Raw genomic sequence first — 23374 nt, 5'->3', positions numbered from 1 at the left:
TATATATATATTTTTTTTTTTCTTGAGGGTTGGGATTGAATAAATCTATTATCTTTTAAAGATCTCACAGTTGATGAGCTAGATCAAGGAACCAGTGACATAATTTCCTTCTCCTTTTCTGAATACCTGTGCATGGTTTCCCTGGAGGAAAAACCCTGGATGCTGAGCCAGAAGACCTGGACACAGTCCTGGCTTTGAGGTTTATTCACTATACAAACTTGGGGAATTCCTTAACAGTTCAGAGCCTCACTTTGCTCATATGAAAAAAATAAAAATAAAAGCAATAATATCTACTTCATAGGTCACTGTACAGGTTAAATGAGATATTTTGTGTAGGGTGCTTAGCACTGTAAGTAGCCTATAGTAGGTGTTCAATAAGGATAATCAAAAGAGTAGTTACCATATACTATTAAAAGTAAACAGCTCTTTGCAACGAGAAAGTACTATACAAAATCAAGGTATTATTTCTCTGTTGTGTTATTTAACCTGTGAGTTCCTGTTTCATTCCCTAGTTCTTTATATAATTACTCACTAGCAAAATTTTAAGTTGAGGAAGTTATAGTACATTTTGATTATTATAGAACACAGCTAGTGCACAAAAGAACCATTGTGCAGAACACACTTTGCTCTTGGCAGGGAGTTAGAGGGTTAAAGAGAAGGAAGAAGGAACTTTATCCTGAGTTCCTCAGGCCACAAGCCTGGCATAGGGCCAGGGACCTGGAAGATGTTGGGGGGCCAGCCTCACTGATAGAAGACTGGTGTTCCCATTCACTGTCTGCCTCGGGCAGATGGGGCCAAGAGAGACCCAGTCAGCATCAACCCTCCGACCCTGTCCTGCTGCCTTTCAGCACCACCAGCATCTTCTGTGTGGGCTCCCTGTCCTGTCACTGGTGCAATTTTCACCCTGTGATATTGCCACACACACACAGTCACCAGTTCCATAAACTACCAGTCACCATAGTGTCCTTCCTCACAGCCAATTTTACCTCTTGAACATTTATTCACTCCCTCTTCTAGCCTTGGTCTCATGGTCCTACCCTAGGCCCTCATCATCTCCCACCTGGACCACTGTGATGTCTGATAACTGTTCTCCTGCCACAGGGACCTCCCTTTGTATCCACCTGCTGTGCCAGAAGACAGATGGGCCACATCCCACGGGCCACTGAGTATTTATGGTCTCTGCTGTGATTTTTGTTTGTCCAATGTATTTTATTTTAATTATTTTATTTTAAATGCCAACATTTTAAAATGCTAAGATTTCACATTCTAATCGTAATTCCCACTTCCAGTTTTTCTAGAAAACCAGCAGATCTGGCAATACAGGACTCATATTCCCACACGAGAGCAATCAGCTCAAGCTGTTAACAGCCCCGTTTTCAATGAGGTTGCTTTGCAGAATTTCCCACACTCCTCCTGGTTATTGCTGCCTTACCCCTGCTCAGCATCACTCACCATAGTATCTGCCTGGGTCCTAAGCAACTGGTTTGATAACTGCTATACAGGCAACAGTCAGAGGACTAACTAAAATGTCTCACGGTTAAACCCCACTGTGTACAGGACTGGACTAGATTGCTTAGCGTGGCTGCCATGCATCTGGCCCATGCCCACCTTGTTTGCTGCACTGACAACACTGCCTGCCTCCTGGTGGTACCAAACTGGGCTTTCTCTCTATCAGGAAAGCCCTCCGTGTTTATTCATCTGGTTATTTTAATTCATTCTTTAAGATTCAGCATAGTAATATCTCCTCCAGGAAAGCTCTCCTGGCTTTCTCTATATACCCTTGGTCCCTGGGCAAGTCTCTATTTTAATACTTAAAAGAGGTAGAAATGTATGCTGATGTCTAGCAAGTATACCTCAAGGGCAAGAATCATCTCCATCTGTGCACCTGACGTGAAAACAGCTGCTGAGACTCAATGACTGAGGAGAAACATAACAAAGCTGTGACAATAGAGGTTACTTCATTTTTCTTTTTATACTTCAAAGGCCGTAAGCCTTAACTTAAAACCTAAGAGAAAAGAAAGTTCTAAATGCAAATAATACCTTTCAATCATTTATGATTCATTTCTGTTTCCTAATTCGTATCTCATAAGGACAGCTGATAGCACTAAAGTAGTCTTTGGCTCTAATTAAAGAAAATGTTGAATAAAAGAAGATATTTTAGGTAACCCAGAGTCCAGGTACTTCTGTCACTGACTCTAGTGAATTCTGAGTGAGCTCTAATTACCTGGTAATTGGTGGTACAGCTCTGAACGATTAATGAAGACTAGCCATGAAGATAGGATCAGACGCTTGGAGTTCTCTTCTCCCTCCACCCCCAATCTTGCTCAGAATGAAATCTCCAGATCAAATGTAATTATGAGATTAACATGATGTGTGCAAAAACTCTCCCAAATAATAAAACCAGAGCTCAAAATGTCAAATTTGCTGGGGGAAAAAATAATACATACCACCTCATATAACTGAATGCTCTCAGTGGGTAGTGCAGACTCCAGGAGGACATGAGGAGGATTATGGCTGCATAGGCAAACTGAGGCACGGCCACACCAGCATAGACCAGAACCAGGGAGAGGAGTCGTAGTGTCCACATCAGAAGACTTCTGCTCCTGTCATCTGCAAGGGGCCCATGCTTGTAACAAACAACAAAGCTGAAAAATCCAACTATCAAGACATAGCCTGGAAAAGTGGAAGAGGTAAAATAATATAAATTTGAATTTGAGACATTATGTGAAAAAGCTGGCAGAGCCTTGACTTAAAGGTAAAAACTGTTAGGGAACCTTAATTTTGTTTTGTTTTTTTTTTCCCCCACAAAGTAAGGTTGAAAAATGCACATAGGGTGTTATTCCTTCCATATGAGATACTAGGCTGACTTTCGCAATAATTTGGGATGTACACTTATTATTATGATGATATATAAGACTTATATATGTCTGTATTTTAGTCCAGCACCTTTGCTGGATTAAAATGTTATCATGGTTACTTTGGCCAGGAAGAAGTCATAGTTGTATGTGACCATTGGCTACAAACCCTATTTTTTATTTTTACCTTCTAGTCATAAAAGGAAAAGGTAATTTTACAGTGGAGGGAGTCATCCTCTGAATCCAATGTTCAGTCTCATCATTACGATGGTGAGACTATAAGCTATGCTGTGTCTCTTGGTATGATTCAAGGTGAAGTGCCCATCACGTCTTAGGTATTCTATCTTAAGTGTTTAATTTATATCTAACCAAGCCTTGAGGTCTAATTTCCAGTTTACAGAAAATACGCAGAAGAGAAGAACATGTTAAATTCTACCATAAAGGGGTCATCAGATAAATCTAGAAGGTGGACATTCTATAGGACAAGCTTGGTCTCTTTAGCATATCACTATGATGAAAAAAAAACTGCTATGGATTAAAAGCAATTTACAGGACAAAACAGATACTAAATGTGGATCTGGACCATATCCTAGTTTATATAAGTCATCAAGAATGGGAAATTTTATCATGGCCTGGGTAATAGATGATTTTATGTAATTATTTTTCAGATAATAATTAACAGATTATATAGGAAAAGGCTCTTGTTTTTTAGAGATGAATAGTGCAGTATTCAGGGAAGCATACCATGATATCTGTAATTTAAAAGAAGCACAAAAGAAGAATGAGCTAAAATACACAGTTTTCAAGTAAAACAAAAAACTTAATTGCTTTTCTTTTGAGGGAAGTGAACTTATGTGAGAAATTTGGTGCTAAAGGTGAGGAGAAAATTCATTCTCTCATTGTCCATTATTTTCTCGTTAAAATAAACAATAAAAACATTTATTTTGTAACGAAAAACAAGGAAAATAAATGGTTTCTTAGCCTCTCTGTGTCTGAAAAGCCAAGTTTTCATTAGTCATTTATGTTTAGGATTTCTCACCTTTCCTACTGAATACTTGAGAGAAAGAAATAAACAGTCGCTTTTCAGAGAAGCTTTTATGTTATAAGTTAGATGTGGTTATTAGAGCTTAACCACAATTCAGAAGCATGTGCCTTCAAAAGGGACGAACACTTTTTTTTCCTCTTTTGATCATTACTATAGAAAACTAAGAAACATGTCATAGAGAAATCATCTAAAATGAGATCTAAATGAACTGAAATCACCAACAATGGGAATAAAATAAACAAAATATTATTTTTAGTAGTACCTTTCCTTAGTTCAAAATGAAAATTTAGATGTTGGAGAGAAACATCTATCAAAAGAAGGCCTCTAGTTGTACATCTCAGTTTTACCAATCACAGAGCGTATTGTTTTTCTATTTACCTACCTAATACATATATCCTCTTTTCATACCACAGCCACTTCAGATCTTCCATCAATTGGCACACAACATAAACTGAAGCAAACCAACAACCAACCATTAGAGCCCAAAAGGTGCTATACTGTGTGTGGAAGAAAATAAATGACACGTTTTTTCGTTCATTCACTCTCATAAAAATAAAAGCAAACAAATAAACCTTTTGTATTAGAAACTCCTACATCACACTGAATTGAAGTCAATTTAAGAAACTCCCTAGGGTCTTAAGGTGTGGTCCACAAGTCAGCAACACCGGCATCACATGGAGCTTGCTGGGTTGACAGAGTCCTAGGCCCCACCGCAGACTGCTGAATCAGAACCCGCATTTCAACAAGATTCCCATGTGGCTTGCATGTACACTGAAGTTGGAGAAGCACTGTTATAAAGAATAAATTTATCTCAAAATAATGCTGGTGTTGTAAACTTTAATCAGTGTAACTGCAACACCACCATCCTGAATTATTTATTTATCCCCAACTAAGTTCAGTGTGTTATTTTATTGAAGGTCTGGCTGGGCACGGTGGCTCACGCCTGTAATTGCAGCACTTTGGGAGGCCAAGGCAGGCAGATCGCCGGAGCTCAGCAGTTCAAGACCAGCCTGGGCAACATGGTGAAATCCTGTCTCTACAAAAAATACAAAAATTAGCTGGGCATGGTGGTGTGTGCCTGTAGTCCCAGCTACTTGGCAGGCTGAGGTGGGAGGCAGAGGCTGCAGTGAGCCAAGATCATGCCACTAAACTCCAGCCTGGGCAACAGAGCAAGACTGTCTCAAAAAATAAATAAATAAAAATAAAGGAAGATGGTGGATTGGGGAACTAATAATAATAAAGAAATTCCCAGATGTAGCAGTGCTGTTATTCAAGGACCCAATGGTTCAGCATCATGAGATTCCCAGCTCTATAAAGATAATAGAAATTTTCACTCAATATAGAAATAGCTTCCTATCACTCAAGAAAAACACATTACCTAGAAAGCAAAATGGTCTCAAAAAAAGTAGCACCAAAACTTAATACTACATATAGTAATAAATAAAATCAGGAACTCCAGAAAAAGATACATTTTAGAGCCAGTTTACATAATGAAGAAACATAGTTTAAATTAGAACCTATCATAATGTGAATTAATTTTGATTAATTTTTCATGTCTGTAAGATCATGATTTCCATTTTTTACTCATTTACACATAGTATGCCTACCTTCGGAATGAATCGTTTCACCAACAGCAAGACAAAGACTAATGTCATTAGAACACCTAGCACAGTTCCCGAGGAGTAATAGAAAGTAGGGCTTCTGTCAAGATAAGCAGATACAAGCCATTTAAATGCCAAACAGCACTTTGAGTATGAAAAGCATGTTTAACCTGGCAACGTCGGTCATAAATAATACTAAGAACAAAAAACTCAGATGGCAGCTCTCATTATATCCTATACTCTTAAAAAACAAAATGGGTACTTGAAATTTATGGTAAGTTGCTTGCCACTAACTCAAACCAGAATGTCTGAGTTATTTTTCATATTCAGGATCTGATCAGACAATAATTACTAAATACCTATGATGTAGCAGGCACTTGTCCAGGTTTTAGAAAGGAGAAAAGGCACCAAGAAGTTAAAAAGTCTTCCCTAAGTCAGTATCTGTTCACTGGAGGATTAGGGATTACAACCCAGCTCCTCGGAGTCCAGGCTTTATTCTGCATGCTATGTATGCGTCATCTGGCTTATAAAGTTCATGGATGACATTAAACACACTTGGTAACACTATAAGGAAAAGCTGCAAAATGAACAGTGTTAAGAACAGCTGATGAGTGTTGGGTACTAACCTAGAATCCACAAGCTAAGAATAAAATATTGAAAAAAGATTTCTTTCTCATGAGAGAATTCCAAGAAACAAAACATCAGCATAATATGTTTCTCAGATGAGAATATGTCAGTAACAAAAAAGGAAATGATAATACGTTTCTCTAAGAGTCAGATATTTGCTATATTCAGCCTTCTGTATCAGGGCCATAAATCTAGGAGGCGGCTCTAATGTAATAGAGCAAGGTGTGTGGACCAGAAAACCCAGGGAACAAATCTCCAGCCCTGATAAGAGCTAATAGTGTGATGAAGGATGTTGCTTTTCTCATCTGTAAAATGAGAACAATAATACAGAGCTTGCATAGTTATTATCAGGATCTAATAAAATATGTTAATACATAAAATATGTGAAAGCACTTTGTAACATACACATATCACGCTATACAAATAACTGTTACTGTTTTCAAAGGCCTTTTCAACACCATCTTCAGACCTATTTGCAAAACCTAAAGTATGCACTACAAATGCACAATAATGTGAAAATACTTAGCATGTGGTCAAAAATGATCTAAACCCCTTTTCATTCACAAAATTAAAAATATAAAAAGGAATACTTACTGACTCAGGGTCTCTGCATAAAAGGAAAGAAAAACTCCTGCCACAAACACAAGGAAGAGTTTGAAATCCATGACTGGAGTAAAAAAGACACACAAACACATAACAAAAAGATTTTTTATCAATGTAATGTTGGTAAAAGAAAAAAAAGTCAATTTATTGAAAAGTTACTCCAGAAAAACTGAATCCAGAAAGTCAAGTGTAATAAAATTGGACTTACTGTTTCGATTCACATGTATCATATAGTTAAATATCTTCCTGACAGGCTCCACAGAAAAGCACACAGTCTCTCCATATGGATTGATGATTATGGTTATTTCATTAGATTCTTTTGGTATCCAAAAGTTATGAATCACACATTTGATAAAAGATAGAATGGTTTCTGGATATTGGCAATTATGTCTTTCTGTGATATATACAATTCTGAACAGGCCTGAACTGGTAATTTTCACCTGTAAAACAAGAACAAACAAATCCATAAACAGAATAACTTCTCTTTGTTGTTGTTTTGGAGATAGGGTCTCTCTCTGTTGCCCAGAATGGAGTGCAATGGCAGGATCTCCGCTTGCTGCAACCTGTACCTCTAGGGCGACCCTCAGCCTCCCAAGTAGCTGGGACCAGAGGCACATGCCACCTGCCCAGCTAATTTCTGTATTTTTCATAGAGATGGGTTTTCGCCATGTTGCCCAGGCTGTCTCGAACTCCTAGGCTCAAGCAATTTGCCTGCTTCAGCCTCCCAAAGTGCTGGGATTACAGGCGTGAGCCACTGCGTCCAGCCAAAACTTCTTATAAGCTTCTTAAAAACATGAGCAAAGGAGTAAAGAGAACTCAAGGTCAGCTGAGTAAAGAATACTCAAATGCTAAGGGTAGTGTTCTATGTTCTGATCCCAGAGGTAGAATCAACAGATTTGTATTTAGTCCAAACACACACTGAACCACAGACATTCTTGAAAGTGAATGCTTCTCCCCACAAGCTGTGGCTGATTTAAGTCCCTCTTCTAGCAAGTTATTGTGGCTAAGAGACATTAAAAAGGATGAGAAGAATGTACAGGCATACCCATTTTATTGTTTTACTACACTGTGCTTTGCAGATAGTGCATTTCTTACAAATGAAAGGTTTGTGGCAACTCTGTCGGGCAAGTCTACTGGCACCATTTTTTCAACAGCGTGTGCTCACTTCATGTCTTTGTGTCAGCATGTTTCAGCAATGAACTGTTTCTTAAATTAAGGTATGTAGGGTTTTTTTTAAAACGATATAATGCTATTGCACCCTTAACAGAATAACAGTATAGTGTAAACATAACTTTTATAGGTACTAGGAAACCAAAAAATTTGTGTGACTTGCTTTATGGGGTATTTGTTTTATTGCAGTGTTCTGGAACCAAACCCACAGTCACATTATCTCTGAAGTATGCCTGTGATCGGTGGCAAAATATGTGAGTAGGCATGGTTTGAAAATAGGGTTTATATCTATACCATTTTCTATTGTGATTAAGAAAAAGCACTTCCTTTCTCTGGATCAGCTGAGCACCTGCAATTCATGCTTCTCTCACCATGCCTACTGAAGGACAATATCCCAACCTCAGGTCCTATTCACATCATACAACAAAGCACTAGCTACAAGCCGATGGTGACAACCCAGTGGTCATTAAATGACAATTTTGCTGCTGCCTTTGTCCATTCTTCTCTCTATTCGTTTTCTTTTTCTAAGAGTAGGGCAACCTGAAAGGGGAGTAAGAGCACCAGCTCTGAATCTCAGTCATCAGGCAATATCACCCACTATCTACCTACCAACCCCCACATTTCTCTTTGACTTTGGCTCCTGGCTCCTGGCTCACTGTTGCTCTCTCTCCAATACTATTTCCTGTCATTCTTCTTAGGTATTACAGTGTATACAATATACACACCAATCCTTCCAGTATCCTGGCCTCTCAGTTCCTGGGATTCCTTTCCTCTTATGCTCTTGTCCTCCCTACCTCAGCTCATCACTCCATGGCCATACCCCGGACCTTGTTAGTACCAGACTGCAGCCCCTCCATACATCTTGTTTCATGCATCTCACTGTGTGACCACCATCTCCTGTCTTTCCAGTGTACCCATCTAGTGCCCCAACCCCACCAAGGATCTCAACATCCTTCTCTTCTTCTGCTCCTTACCCTCTTAATATCCTCAATCTCCTTTTAGCCAGCGAAACCCCATGATCAATTATTACACACCATTCCCTGGCACATACCCTTGACTCCTTTGCACCCCTCTTGCTTTGTCACGCTCACTTACAAAATCCAACTCTCCACCATTCTACTCCTGCATTTGCATCACCAATGTGCTGGAGAAATGCACACTGGTCTCACTTCAAATCCATGACTGTGAACTCAGAGAGGGACATGAAAGCTGCAGTCATTCATACCACATATTACTATTCATTCATTCTTCCACCCTCTGCAATAAAGGATTTCACAACTTCTTCCTCAATACTCAACAACTCCTCCCCACCCTCTTCTCAGCTGTTGATCCTTCCTACTTCACTGAAAATGGAAGAAATCAGAAGTGAATGTCCACCAGCTCCTATCTGCAAAGCCACCTACCTGTCAGCACCTGCAGGCACATGCTCCGCTTCCTACCTGTGGGGAGGAAATTTCCTCCAGAGGAAATTTGCAGACTCCATAAAGGCAAGTCCCGACTTGGGCATGGGATGCTATCCACGTTTGCCTACTCAAGGACATCCCAGCAGCACTTCTTCCCTCTCTACGAGATCATTTCTCTCAGCATACATACATTTAAAAAAGAAAAAACAGCCTTCTGTGGACTTCACTTTTCCCTCCAGCTACCACCCATTTCTTTGCTTCTTGTTGCAATAAAATTCCTTTAAAAAGCTGCCTGTGCCTGCAGTCTCTAGTTCCTCTACTTCCATTCTCACTTCAATCAGGATTTCCCAAAAGGCTGCCCTGACAAGGTCACTGGTGCTTCCATGTTGCTAACTGAAATGCCCAATTAATTCTCAGTCATCTTATTTGACCTGTCAACAGCACTTGGCACTGCTGGTTATTCCCTTCTCCTCGTTACACTTCTCCCCAGGGCTTCCAGGACATCTCCTTCTTCACTGTCGCTCCTTGTGTTTCTCCTCTGCTGGCTCCTTCCTTCTCCCTGAACTCTTAATATAAGACTGACCCAGGCTTAGCCACTGGTCCTCTTCTCTTCTCCATCGAAACTCACTCGGTTTCATGGCTTTGGGCACCATCTATATAAATATGCACCGCTACTTACTTTTGCAAAAAAAAAGACACAGGAAAGATATACCAGAAACTACTTAAACTGATTGTCTACAAGGGTTGGATAGGAATTAATAGAGGGAGGAGGGAAAGTGACACTTCTCTGAAAATACCTTTGTATAGAGTTTTAACTTTTAAGCCATATTAATGTTGTAGATACTCATAAATAATGATAATAATACAGACATAAAGATGGAAACAACAGACAACTGAGGACTTCAAAAGGTGGTTGGGAGGGAGAGGAGCAAGGGTTGAAAAATCTACTGATTGGGTACTATGGTCACTATTTGGGGGACGGGTTCAGTAGAGCCCAAACCCCAGCATTACACAATATATCCATGTGACAAACCTGCACATGTACCCCAAATCTAAAAAATTAAAATTAAAAGGTTTTTTAAAAAATTTAAAACAAAATCTCATTTAAAATACCCACTATGGTCTTTTCTGAGAATAAAAAGGCAAACAAATCTTGTAAACCAAAAATAAAATTCTAACAACCCCGACCCTGCCAACCATCTGAATGAAACCCTCTTCTTGGCCAGGGCACTCCAAAGTTAACCTGAAAAATTGGTTCAGGCTATGCCAGGAAGCAGGGGTTGGACATGCCTCATTATGCCCTGCTCCCTTTTGGAATTCAGGAAAAACCAACCAGCATTTAATATCAATACAGACCTTAAGTCTGACAAGAAGCACTTATACTCTATTCTCTCTGAAGCCTGCTACCTGGAGGCTTCATCTCCATGATAAAACTTTGGTCTCCACAATTACTTATGATAATGCAGACATTCTTTTCTATTGATAATAACTCTTTCAACCAATTGCCAAACAGAAAATTTTAAAATCTACCTATAACCTGGAACACTGCATTCCTCTCTGCTTCCAGTTGTCCCACCTTTCTGGACCTAACTAATGTATACCTTAAATGTATTTGATTAATGTCTCATGTCTCCTTAAAATGTGTAAAACCAAGCTGTGCCTTGACCATCTTGGGCACATGTTCTCAGAATCTGAGGGATGTGTCACAGGCCACTGGTCACTCATATTTGGCTCAGAATAAATCTCTTCAAATGTTTTATAGAGTGACTTTTTGTCAACAAACTAAAAAAATAAAATAAAATGATAAAATTGACCAGGATGGGGGAAAACCCTGAAATTGAAACAAATAAAAATAAACTATATTTTGAATGAATAGTATAACCATACTGAAGGGGAGTGGACTGGGATGAATTAACCTAAAATACACAACCTCAGAAAAAGATTTAAAAAAAACGCTATAAATAAATACTGAACTCCTGTTATTAGGTTTGTGTTTTGCAATGGTATGACTTTGCAATTCTGAAACTACTTTTAGTGTATTCTGGGATTAGGCAAATAAATAAATATATTTGAGGAAATGGGAACCAAGTTCCTCATTATCAGAGAAGGGAATTACAAATACGAAAACTGGAAAACTAGCATGAACCCTGTGGTATTGGAGATCTCAGAACTCACAGTTTCTAATAGGTAGATATAGATGTTTGTGCAGGTGTATGGGTGTGTATGTGTGTGTACACACATGACGATATGCCAGTAGCAATGAAAACACCTAATGTTGACTGTTCCTTGGAAAAAATGTATGATTCCAGAGCTGAGTCTATGATATTATACAAGTCTAGAACATCTTGTTTGTTAGAAAGTAAAGTAGTGCTCAAAAATGCTAGGCACATGGCAGAAGGACACAGGAGCTAGTTGAAGGGGCTCTGACTGGCTAAATCTAGGACAATTTGAGTATCAAAATAAATAATGAGAGTAATGGATTGTAGTTTCCTGAAATAATTGGCAATGTATGAGACTACATGGATATAAATAAATGGGAGGAGGAAAATCTCTTCCTTACAGTAGAATGTCAATGAATGTAAATGGAATAATGATGCCAGGTGCAGCGGCTTGCACCTATAATCCCAGCACTCTGGGAGGCTAAGGCAGGCAGATTGCTTGAGTCCAGCAGTTCAGTAGACTCATGGGCAACATGGCAAAACCCCGTCTCTACTAAAACTACAAGTAGTCCCAGCTACTTGAAAGGCTGAGGTGGGAGAATCACCTGAGCCCGGGAGGTTTAGGCTGCAGTGAACCAAGATCGCACCAATGCACTTCAGTTTGGGCAACTGGAGTGAGTCCCAGTCTCACAAAAAAAAAAAAAAAAAAAAATAGAATGGATATAGAAAAATCAACATCTGATAAACATCATCATGATTATTGATTCAGTAAAGCATCATCAATGAATGATAAACTAAGGGAAGAAAGTTTGATGAGGAAGAGGTTATCTACACAGTCTCAAATTATCACCTCAAAATATTCATTAAAGGGAAGAAAATACTAATTTTAGTGGAAGAACCTGACAAACACTACCTTAACCATGTGATCAAAGTAGTGCATATTATCAGCAATGGTATCAATCGACATCAAATGCTTGCTGATACAATGTTCCAGCTATTCTCTCAGCCTTGAACACCCCTCCCCCCAGTATCTTCTTGGGTAACTCACTCCACTGAAATCTGTCTCAAAAGTAACCTTCTCAATGAGAACTACCCTGGCCAATTTGCTCCCACTTCTCATCCCACTGATATTACTCTACATTTTCTTTTTTCATAGTACTTACTAGTTTTACCATTTTAATCTCTATTACATTTATTGTTTACTATTCCCCACCCTAGATAATGTAAATATCCACAATGGCAGGGATCTATTTTGTTCATTGATGTATCCTAGGAGCCCAGAAATAGTTCCTGGCACTTAATAGGTGCTCAATAAATATTTGTTAAATGCTGAATGAAAGAAAGTACTAGGCAATTGAGAGCAACTGCTATCTTGGCCATATTTGGGATCAGTGGTTATTCCAGAATTTCTATTTGGAGGGGCTTTGGATAGCAATTTTGGAAAGTAGGAGGAACATGTTGTCTTTAGACTGCCTGAACAGCAGATATGCTGTATACATTTAGATAGTATATTCATTGGGAGTGGCTTGGGAGTGGCTGAGGGAGAGTCTGAAGGAGTTAGTGTCCTCTTCTCACACTGCCCACCCATTGAACCACTGTGTGTGATCCTCAAGTCAGCTCTCATAGTAATACACAGACCTGTGTCATACCAAAAATACTTTCTATTCCTGAAATGGTACATTTCCTGTCCCTGGAACATGGTAATTCTCTGTCCCTAAGACATGATTTAAAAGTAGGCCCTTACCTGCATAGTTGACCATATGTATTTCCATTCCACTTGGGAATTTTGATTGTAGCAGTAACAGTCTGACTCAGACGTTCTAATTAAATCTTTTTCCTTCAAAGCTTTACACCTACGAACTGAGAGATGGAAAATGGAATACATTTTCTAACTGTTTAATTGCCAAGACTCTTCTTTTTTAAAAAAAGTTTTCAGGGAGGTAACAGTAGCAGTTTTAACATTCTATGACCAATAAATTCTTCTATATAATTATAGTCCTTCAGTCTTTCCAACCAAGGAGGAGACAGACAGAAAACACTCTAGCCCAAGTGTCAATATTTATGACATTGGAGGGCAGTATAAGAGTGCAGAGAACAAGTACTTCTTCAATTCTGAAGCAGAAGACAGAATTATGGGCACCTTCCCAGAAAAGACAAAAATATGAGTAAAGGGCTGAAAGGCGAGGTAGAGGCAGTAAAACAAAATTAGGAGGTGGGAGTGGGGTGGGCAGGACCAGCAAGTGTGTACAGAATCATGAAGATAAGATAAATTATGGAATTAATTCAGTTTAGAGATATTGGATCTTTATATTGGTGAGGGAGCATGGATGGGAGGTATAGGGATACAAGAAGACATTTGAACACCTGTAGCTGGAGTGGTAAACCATGACTACTACTATACCATGTGGACTCCATCTTGAAAGCAGAGCACTGGAGGATTTTAGATAAGTATCAGTCTCAGCAAGAAACCATTGACACTCAAAAGGATTTAACTGAAAATAGTTCAGTAAAGATATGGACAGGCTTAAGGCACTAACAATAAGGTATTATGAAGTTCTCAGGCACCAACAACAGCAGGAAGCTTTCAGCAGCCCAAGTTCCAAAATGGCAAGAAGGATCCCATGTTACTAGCGTCATTGGAACTAGGAGGACAGTAGTCTAAAGGACTGCAGTCACTGCCAGGACTCCCGTGGAATGCAGGGTGAAGGTATGGGTACCTCAACCTGTCTCTCCTGCTGTCCCCTCAGTGCCCTGAATCAACCAAACCCAACAGAAAGATAGACGGCAAAGAAGCCCATATAATGCAGTCCACAGAGGTTAGCTTCAGGCACTAAGCGGAGAAAAGAAGGACTGAGAATAGACCTACAGCAACAAACAGGGAATACCAGCTCAATAAGGAAGTGACAGAAATGCATTTGTATTTTAGAAAGAACATTCTGTAGGTAGTGTGCAATATTAAAGAAGAAGACTGAAAGCAGAAGAATCACTAAGGAGGCCACTGAAGCAATCTAAACAAGAAATGGACTAAGAGAGGTGGGAGAAATAACAGATTAGGAAATGAAATCGACAGGCTTTACAGATTCATTTTATCAAGGAAAACAAGACGATGATGTAAAAGTTTCTGGTAAGTGGAGAGATAGTGAGGCCCTTTACTCAGACAAGAAATACTAGAGAAAAAGCAAGTTTGTACAGGGAAGTGGGGGTGAGTTCACTTTTGGATATACTGAGTTTTCATTGGTGGGATTCTGTGAAGATGGACAGATCTTCACATCTCCAGCAAGGAGAAATTTGGCTGGAGACAGATGTAGATACCTAAATATATATGTATGTTATATATAATATATAATACAACTCAACATAACTGAGAGAAAGAGAGATATATATTAACCCTCTGTGTTACAGAGGGTTAATGTAAATGCCACAGGAAAACTAGAAAGTAATGATGTTCATTTTCTTCTGTGGTCACTGCTGTATTTGGATTTGAAATGAAGTAAAATGAAAGTCGTAAGTTCTTCTAGATTCAAGATAGAGTGTCACCTCCACATCTGTCCAACAGGAAACAGGAACAAGGAACACTTATGGGTACACACAGAAATGGGCTTTACGCCCAACCCCTGACTCCTTTAAGGAAAGTGTGATCAGTTGTTTCTCCTGAAAAACCTGAAATGAAGCTAGAACAACTTGCTACACCAAAGTTGGGGAAGAACTGAGTAACCAGTAACAACTAGTAAACAATCACATCCATGTAGGGAATAATACTGAATATGCTCAGACAAGTCCCTGGTCCTGGCCTGAAATATCCTTAGCATTAAGTTGGAGAAAAGTGAAGCCAGACTTCGGGAAAGGATCCTGGGAATGCTCGCCATCTCCCAAAACACAACTCCATAAAAGGGAGGGTTCTCCAGTGGCCACACAAAGCAGCAAAATTACACAAGGACCCAGTGTATTCAACTGTGACAGTCAAATCATCCATCTTTACTCTTCACATTATGATGAAATGCATATGTTTCTAAATATATCAAAAAATTTGCAGAGTTTGAGTCCAAGATGCAAATACAAGAATCCAGGTTAACCACAAGAATGAACCTCTAGAGCAAGGGTCCCCAACCCTGGGGCCAAGGACCAAGACCAGTCCATGGTCTGTTAGGAACAGGGCTGCAGGAGGTGAGTGGTGGGTGAGGTGAGTGATCATTGCCACCTGAGCTCCACCTCCTGTCAGATCAGCAGTGGCATGAGATTCTCACAGCAGCATGAACCCTACAGTGAACTGCACATGCTAGGGATCTAGGCTGCATGCTTGTTATGAGAATCTAATGCCTGATGATCTGAGGTGGACCAGTTTCATCCCCACACCACCCCCTACCCTATTCCTATCACGTGGAAAAATTGTCTTCCATGAAACTGGTCCCTGTTGCTAAAAGGTTGAAGACCGCTGTTCTAGAGGCTCTCTGTTAAATACAGGATACTAAAAATGAAAAATGTGCTCCTGCATGCTGTTTCCATGCACAAGAGCCAAAAGGAGAATTCACAACCAAGGCTATGAGCACACAAAGCAACCAATGCTGAGGCACATTTTTTGATATATCTGAGATGCAAATGACTTCTGGCCAAGGGCAGCATAGGGGGAGGTGCAGTCCCAGGCATATCAAAGGGCTGGCAGCTACCTATAAAAAATATGAATGTCAAGGAATGTAGTATATAACCCGGAAGACCCTGAGCAACTGCAATGAGAAGACATGAGAACACATTAAATGCTCCCAGCTAGTGAGCAGTAGAGGTGGGGGGATCAGGTCTCTGGATTCACCTTACCATGTTCTGCCTTTGCACAGCCTCCCGGGGGGTCTCTGAGCACAGCTAGAGTTGAGAACTTTATACTGGGAGTCCTCAAATAAAAGGGATTCCTACCCATCATTGGAAAGGGAGTGCATTCCAGCAGGGCAGGTGAAGAGCATGAAGTCTCAGGGACACAGAAGCAGCAGCCCAAACTACGATAGGAATGTCTACTTCCAGACAGGTCTTTCTTTACCACCCATGTGCTCGATGCTAGAGGGGCTTTTCTTGTGGGTGCCTCCAAGGGCCCCTCACTGCAATTCTTCTCCTAGAGAGTGCTGCTACTCCAAGGGCTAAATCAGCTCCCACAGAACAGTTCACTTTTGTTAATGGTCTGAGGAAATAGCCTTTTGGTGGGGCCCGAGTTTTGTAATCAAATGCTCTCTTAAAATAAGGTTCTTTCCACTTGGTCCTAAGACTGTCTCCTAAATCATTCCAAATCTGAAGCTCTTAAGAGCAAGATGGTGCAATTTAAGTATATTGTATACTGCAGTTTCAACACAGGAGTAAATGCTTCTCTCTTACCCAAGCCACATTCCTCTTGCACTAGGATGATTGTAATAGCCTTCTATCTAGCTGGTCTCCCTACTTCCAGAATTGCCCCTCACCACCACATTTTCCTCTACAACCTACCCTTCAATTAGCAAATAGATCTTTTTAAAAACATGAATGGGGCCCGGGTACATTGATTGGCTCATGCCTGTAATCTCACTTGAACCTGGGAGGCAAGGCTGCAGTGAGCTGAAATCGCACCACTGCACTCCAGCCTGGGCGACAGAGTGAGACCCTGTCTCAAAAAAAAAAAAAAAAAGCAACAAAACCAAAACAAACAAACAAAAACACGAATGGGAACACATCATTTACCTGCTTAAAACCCTCCAATGGCTTCCCTTTACACCATTAATAAAATCCCCCTTCCTTCCAGGGACCTGAGTGCCTCTATGACCTTCCCTCCTCCACTTTCCCTCCCAGCCCAGCTGCTCCAGCCACACCTGGCCCTTCTGTCCTCAAGATGCCAGCCAACCCCCATGTAAAGTTTCCCCAGTCTGCAACCTTCTTCTCCCAGATCTTGGCAGAGCTCATGCCTTCCAATCACTGATGTATTCTATCAAATGCTACCTTCTCATAAAGGCCTTCTTTGACTCCACTATCTAAACAAACACACCCCAACAACTTCCACCTGCTTTCTTCTTTCTTCATATTACATATGTATTTATTAGCTTATACTCTGTCTCTCCATGAAGTCAGGGACATTGCACGTTTATTACTGTAACCCCCAGAACTTAAATATTTGTCTTTTGTGTGTAGCCTGTGGTTCGAGAGGACTACTGGGTTATTTGGGCATATGTGGCCTGCCAATGGAAGTCCAGCCAATCTTTGTAAGAGCCTGGTCAGGGCTAGTCAGCACCATAAAAGGAGGTGCACTCTGGCCCTCCCTTGAAACCACCTGACGTAGTAGGATGCCCTTGCCAGCCTGTGCCATTGCCATCCCATCTACAGAACCCACAAAGCATGCGGGCCAGTCTGGAAGCCACAGGCTGAACTTCCCCCTTACCCTACCCCATGGTCAATACATCCATAGCTAGAGGGTTGAGTACTGTAACCCTTAACATCCTCTGGGCTGGGGACCACCTTCTTGCCCCTCACTGGATAGAGGAGGGCAGAAAGAATAGGTGGGATTAAGCTTCTTTTATTTGACTCATATATGATACATCAGTGTATTCTGTGTAAGGGATCTGCCAGTTAGAAGAAAAGAACTTGTTCTGCATTTCCCCTCAGTCTTCAACCAGATTAAAGACAGCATAGAAGGAAAGACGTTGTCCTGACTGTTCATACCTATAGACATGCTAGTAAAAGCATGTTGCAAACAGTGTTTTCCCTCGAATTCTCCAGAGTGGCCTCTGGCTTTTGAGGTGAAGCTGATGTGGAATTTACACAATCCATGAGATTTCGCAGACAAGGTGGCAGTGCTTCATCATGTCCTCTGGCTGCCCTTTTTTCTTATCACCTCTCTCCCGAGGTGAATGAGTCTCAACTCACATAGGGATTCCTAAATATGTAAGGGACCAGAAATTCAGCCATAAGAAGCCACAAGCCTAGCTTCAAGTCAGTTCATTAAGCCATGGGCTAATTGGACTAGGCAAAAGACAGTGATTGTCACAAGACTGTTATCACAGCTGGCCCATCGCCTTCCTAGAGAGAACAGATCTTCCAATCTTAGATTGATTATAAAGGCTTTATCTTTCTTAGGTCTCTCCGCCCTTCAGCAATCTTCTTCTAGAGCCATTTCAATTCTCAGTTTCAATCATGTCCAGCGGAAATAGGAAACAGAGTCAGTTTGACTGCTTATTTGAACTCTATCACTGAGTATGCCCTGACACTGAAGGCTATGAAGCCGCCTGCATGTCTGCGGGTTTCATTTATTCATGAGGCCCCAGTTATTGCTGGTTAAGTCTACTAGGATAGAACCTGCTGGTAGCAGATGTAGGCAAACTCAAATGTATCAAAACAACAACAGGCCGGGCGCTGTGACTCATGCCTGTAATCCCAGCACTTTGGGAGGCCAAGGCAGGTGGATCACTTGAGCCCAGGAATTTGAGATCAGCCTGGGCAACATGGTGAAACCCTGTCTTTACCAAAAATGCAAAAATTGGCCAGTCTCATAATCTAGTCTCAAAATAAATAAATAAAATTTAAAATTAGAACAAAACAACAATCCCCTTACAACGCAATCCAGGAAATGAAACAGAATTTCTAGGAATTTTTAAAAATCTAACAATAATCATTCATTTGGTCAAAAGGGAACAATACCTGCCTAGGGAAAGCTACTGCTTCTACTTGAGGCTGAGGTATTTAATATGTCCGTACCCTGGAAGGTGCTCCATAACCTAGGTAATCACTTCCTCAAGCCTGAATCAGATCAGGAGAAAGATCTGGAATTGTAGGCTATCCCAGGTTTGCCTCAACTCCGAAGGACTGAGGAGTATCTGTGGGATCAACCCTGAATGCCATCCTTACTATGGAAAGACAGGTTTCTAAGCCTGGAAGGGCATCATTTTCCTTAACTTCTTGCAATCCTCAGCAGGCTCCCTTGATCCTTTCAATTATACTGACTTCTAGAGAACAGTATATTTCTGGATAGTTGTGCCCAAATCACTAAGATGCTACAGGAGGCATTAATTATTTACATTACCAAAGGATTCAGAAAGTCAGGGTTCCCTTAACCAATGAGATAAGATTCCTTAGTTCACTTTAAATACCACTCAATTTATAAATATTCAATTAATCTAATTTTAGAATTACATATCTAATATAAAAAAGGGACAGTTACATACCACCTACTTTAATTAAAATTATCTTCTTTGTAGTACTTTTGTCATGTATTAGTTTTCCTAAATGTAAGTATATGTTTAAGTTAAAGAGTTTGAGTCATATACACAGAAAAAAACAAAAAACAAAAAACACCTCAGTTAAAACATCAGAAAAGAGCAGGTAGTACTTAAACCTACTTACAGAATATGCTAAAATAAAAGAACAAACACCTTAAATCTTAGCAGAACCTAACTCCCAACATAAAAATATCTCACCAGTGTTCTCCTGAAAACTGACATGGCCCTCATATTGGGAAAAAAAAAATCTTCAGATGAAACTAGAACGGAATCATAATATAAACACTTACTACATTATATGACAAATTTCTCCATTTTCCCTATAACTGTTTTTCTTTGGGAGCAAGGAAGGGGAGGGAGAAGAGTAGGAAACACGAAAAGCAAAAAACGAACAAGTCTTAACTTGTGAGAAGTCAAATGGACTCAGGATTTTTCTATTTGTTTTTTGTAAATTCACATTGTCAAAGGAGTTAACATGAGGCATCAAAGTGATAAAGGTAACTATTCTCTTAACCTCATTTTTTTTTAACCTGAATATTCATCTTTTTATTTCTCCAAGAATGTGAGAATGAAACTGGAATTAGTACATACTAATGCACACTCAGGTCTTTAACTTCAAGCCGAAATCTTCACAGATGAATTTGAAAGCTGTGATTTCAAATGGACTGTTACCATGATTTAAGCCTGGAAAGCCACTGCCAGGGCCTGAACTTCATCTCAGGACAACACATGGTTTCTAGGGACCTTACTAACTGGCTGAAGCTCTTGAAGTTTCTCTTCCTCTCAGTGTCAACTGTCTCTGACTTTCCTCCAAATAGTTACAGAAAGCTGGTGTTGGTCTGAATGTTCCCCATTCCATTGAAGGGTGTGTTATTCAAGACAAAATTTTAGAACAGGAAGGTACCTTAAGTATCACCTAATCCAAGCCCCTCGCTTAAACGAAGTACCAGCTGTTTCCTCTCAGGGTCCTCATGAAACCATAGACTTTTAAAGAGCAGCAATGGTTCTTAAGCCTAGTCTAATCCAGGGCTGCCAACACAGTGTCATTGGCACATCACCAGATACTGGGCGCTTCACAGTCCGTATTGGAAAGCCTACTGGAATGGCAGGCATCCCTGTAAGGCTACAGAAGTTGCCATTCTTCTTAGCTGTGGACTAGTTTTATCAAGTCAGTGGGCATCCTGCCTGTCTCAGGCAGAACAGAAGCTCCAATAAGTATTTATGCGTGTCTTTGATTAACAAAGCAAAGCAGCAAGCTGTTACTATTACACTAAATGCGGTAACATAAAACTTTAAAACACCAGGTTTACTGAGGTGAGAAAATACTGAAAACTCTTCAGTAAAAACATCTTCATTTTACTCAAAAGAAAACTACGGTTCATAAAGACTCTGTGCCTGGACCAAGGTTTTACCACAGGTTGTGGCTGAAGGTAATGAGCGGTCTAGAACCCAAGGTGCTAGGTGCTGGTCTAAGGCTACTTCTAATTTTCTCGCTGTTGCCATGCCCAGAAACCTTCCTGCTTAGACAGATTTGTGTTTTAATTTTTCACCGGCATAAAATTGTTGTATTTCTTACTACCAAGCCTTTGTTTTCTCATCTGTAAAATGGGTATAAAATGGTGCCTTCCCCCATAGGGCTTCTATGGGTATTAAATATGATAGATACTGCAGCTAAAGCACTTACAACACTGCCTAGCACATAATGAACACTCAAAAAAATTTCTGTTCAATGAAAACCGGAATCCAACAGTTCCCCAACATGTAACTCACCGCAAGATTCCCTCAGTTGGGAGCTGTGGCAGAATCTGATGACCTCATTAACATCCAGTCTCTCATTCATCCTTAGATAAAAAACCGCGGTATAACAGGAGGGAGGGCCATGCCCAGCTAAAAGAATACACTTGGCAGCCTCCCTTGAAACCAGGGTAGCCAAAGCAAGGAAGAGAAGTTGGTAGAGAGTGCATCCAGGAAATCTTTTAAAAGATTTTATGAGGAAAAAAAAAAAAAAACAGAAATGTGAAGCTCATGGTAAGTTAGCGGCAGGTCTGGAGTTGGAACTCTGGGTTTCTGACTTCCCCAGGTGTCCCTCCCAGATCCTTCCCCAGTGTGCCAGCATCTTGAGCCCACTCCGTGGCGAGCCCCTAACGCTAGCAGCCGCTACCAGTTCTTGCTTCCTGTGCGCCAGGCATTGTGCACAACAACACCACAAGAACCTTGTGAGGTCTCATTACCTGCGGCTCACGTGGGACCCGTTATGTTTACTCGCTCAAGGTCACAACAGCCAGTCAGTGGCAGGAGAATTTTCGCTACGATTCTGAAGCTGAAGCTGTTACCTTCTCTAGTCTTGAGATCAAAGGAATGCGAGATAGCGAAATAACAAGGATTTCAACACGCATTGATGTACTGTACAAAAGGCCTTGTGCTGAAAGTCTGGGGACTACGGTCAGCTGTGCCAGTGACAAGCTGTGTCACCTTGAGCAAATCAAAAGCTGAGTTTAGGTTGCTTCTGTAAAACGAGGGAATTGGGCGACTGGATCGCACGGTTGCTTCTAGTCCTAAAATTACAAAATGTCCAATTGCCAAGAGAGAGACCAAAGAAGCCCAAGAAGACAGGAAGGGCGGACGGGGCCTGCCCGGGAGACCCCAAAGCGAGAAAAGGTAGCGCCCACCCGGATCGGCCTCGCAGTGCCACCCAGGCCAAAGGGCGCGCCCTCGGGGCAGCCGCGAAGCCTGGGAGCGAGCACGCACGCGCGCGCCGCCGCCGTCGCCGCCGCCGCCGGGTCCAGGTTACCTGACAATGCCGCCGCCGCCGCCTCCCCGCGAAGGGGCAGTGTGGCCAGGGGCGGCAGCCAGAGCAGCAGCCACCACCGCCCCTGGCACGGCCCCATTTCGTTAGGGGTCAGCTCCGTGCGACCCCGAGCCCTAAGGGACCGGCTCCGCCGCGAGGAGCGGAAGTGGCGCGGGGCCTCAGAAGGCGGAGGGGGCGGTGAGGCCCGAACGCGGGAAAGGCGGAGACCCCGCCTCCCCGGGGCGGAGGAGAGTTGGGTCCGTTGCTCCAGCCTCCGCCCGCGGCCTCGGGGCACGCTGTCGCAGGCCGGAAGAGCTTTCGGTGGCGCGACCCCGGTGGCATGCTCCCGTCCTCGGCCTCCGGGCCTCCAACGCTCGCGGGGCGTCCAGGGCCTCATCTTCCCTTGGGGACCACCCGGCAGCGTCCCGGCGCTGGCTAACCCGGAGTGTTTCTTAAAACTTGGCTGATCTGTGTGAGCTGCGGGATTTGGAGGCTGAAGTGTCCGAGCACCTGTGAGTGACAGCCCGTGAATGGAAAGGTCCTTCGGCAAACGCCCTTTTTGGGAATAAAATACATAAAAGCCAGTTTCTTTATTTTACCTTTCTGTTTTCCTTTTTACTTTCATTTGGTAACAAGCAATAACAAATTGGAAACTTGACCGCTTAAATAACACTGACTTGTATGTCTAATCTCGGGCACCACATTTCAGAGTACAGAGGGGCTTGTAAAATGTTCCTTCACCAATATGACAATCAAGCTTCTCTTAAAATTATCTTATGTTAAAAAAATAGTTTTTTAATGTAATATATTTTTAAATTAACGTATAACTCGAATGGTCTTAATACTGATAATTAGGAGATATATTAATATATATTTTTAAAGAACATTCCCTCCACAGGTCCTG

General features: G+C 41.3%; 1 protein-coding gene across 5 annotated transcripts in view; it reads right to left on the bottom strand.

Moving 5' to 3' along the window:
- The window catches only part of NEMP2 (nuclear envelope integral membrane protein 2), a 34052-nt gene extending 10980 nt beyond the window's left edge, over positions 1-23072 (bottom strand). Inside the window, exons 1-8 of one of the 5 annotated variants that reach the window (XM_017852908.1) lie at positions 22474-22546; positions 21453-21655; positions 13208-13323; positions 6940-7171; positions 6723-6795; positions 5508-5601; positions 4283-4397; positions 2448-2673 (exon numbers count right to left, since the gene is read on the bottom strand). In XM_017852908.1, the coding sequence (XP_017708397.1) occupies positions 2448-2673; positions 4283-4397; positions 5508-5601; positions 6723-6795; positions 6940-7171; positions 13208-13323; positions 21453-21522 (926 nt within the window). In that variant the 5' untranslated portion in view covers positions 21523-21655; positions 22474-22546. Of the gene's footprint in view, positions 1-2447; positions 2674-4282; positions 4398-5507; positions 5602-6722; positions 6796-6939; positions 7172-13207; positions 13324-21452; positions 21656-22473 lie in introns of all 5 variants that reach the window. The other 4 variants (XM_017852907.1, XM_017852905.1, XM_017852906.1 and 1 more) reach the window with 4 other exon arrangements.
- Between the last annotated feature and the right edge of the window lie 302 nt (positions 23073-23374).

This window comes from Rhinopithecus bieti, unplaced genomic scaffold, assembly GCF_001698545.2.
Source record: "Rhinopithecus bieti isolate Rb0 unplaced genomic scaffold, ASM169854v2 scaffold_35609, whole genome shotgun sequence".
In the NCBI taxonomy this organism is placed as follows: domain Eukaryota; kingdom Metazoa; phylum Chordata; class Mammalia; order Primates; family Cercopithecidae; genus Rhinopithecus; species Rhinopithecus bieti.
This window is presented reverse-complemented; position numbering and strand designations above follow the sequence as displayed.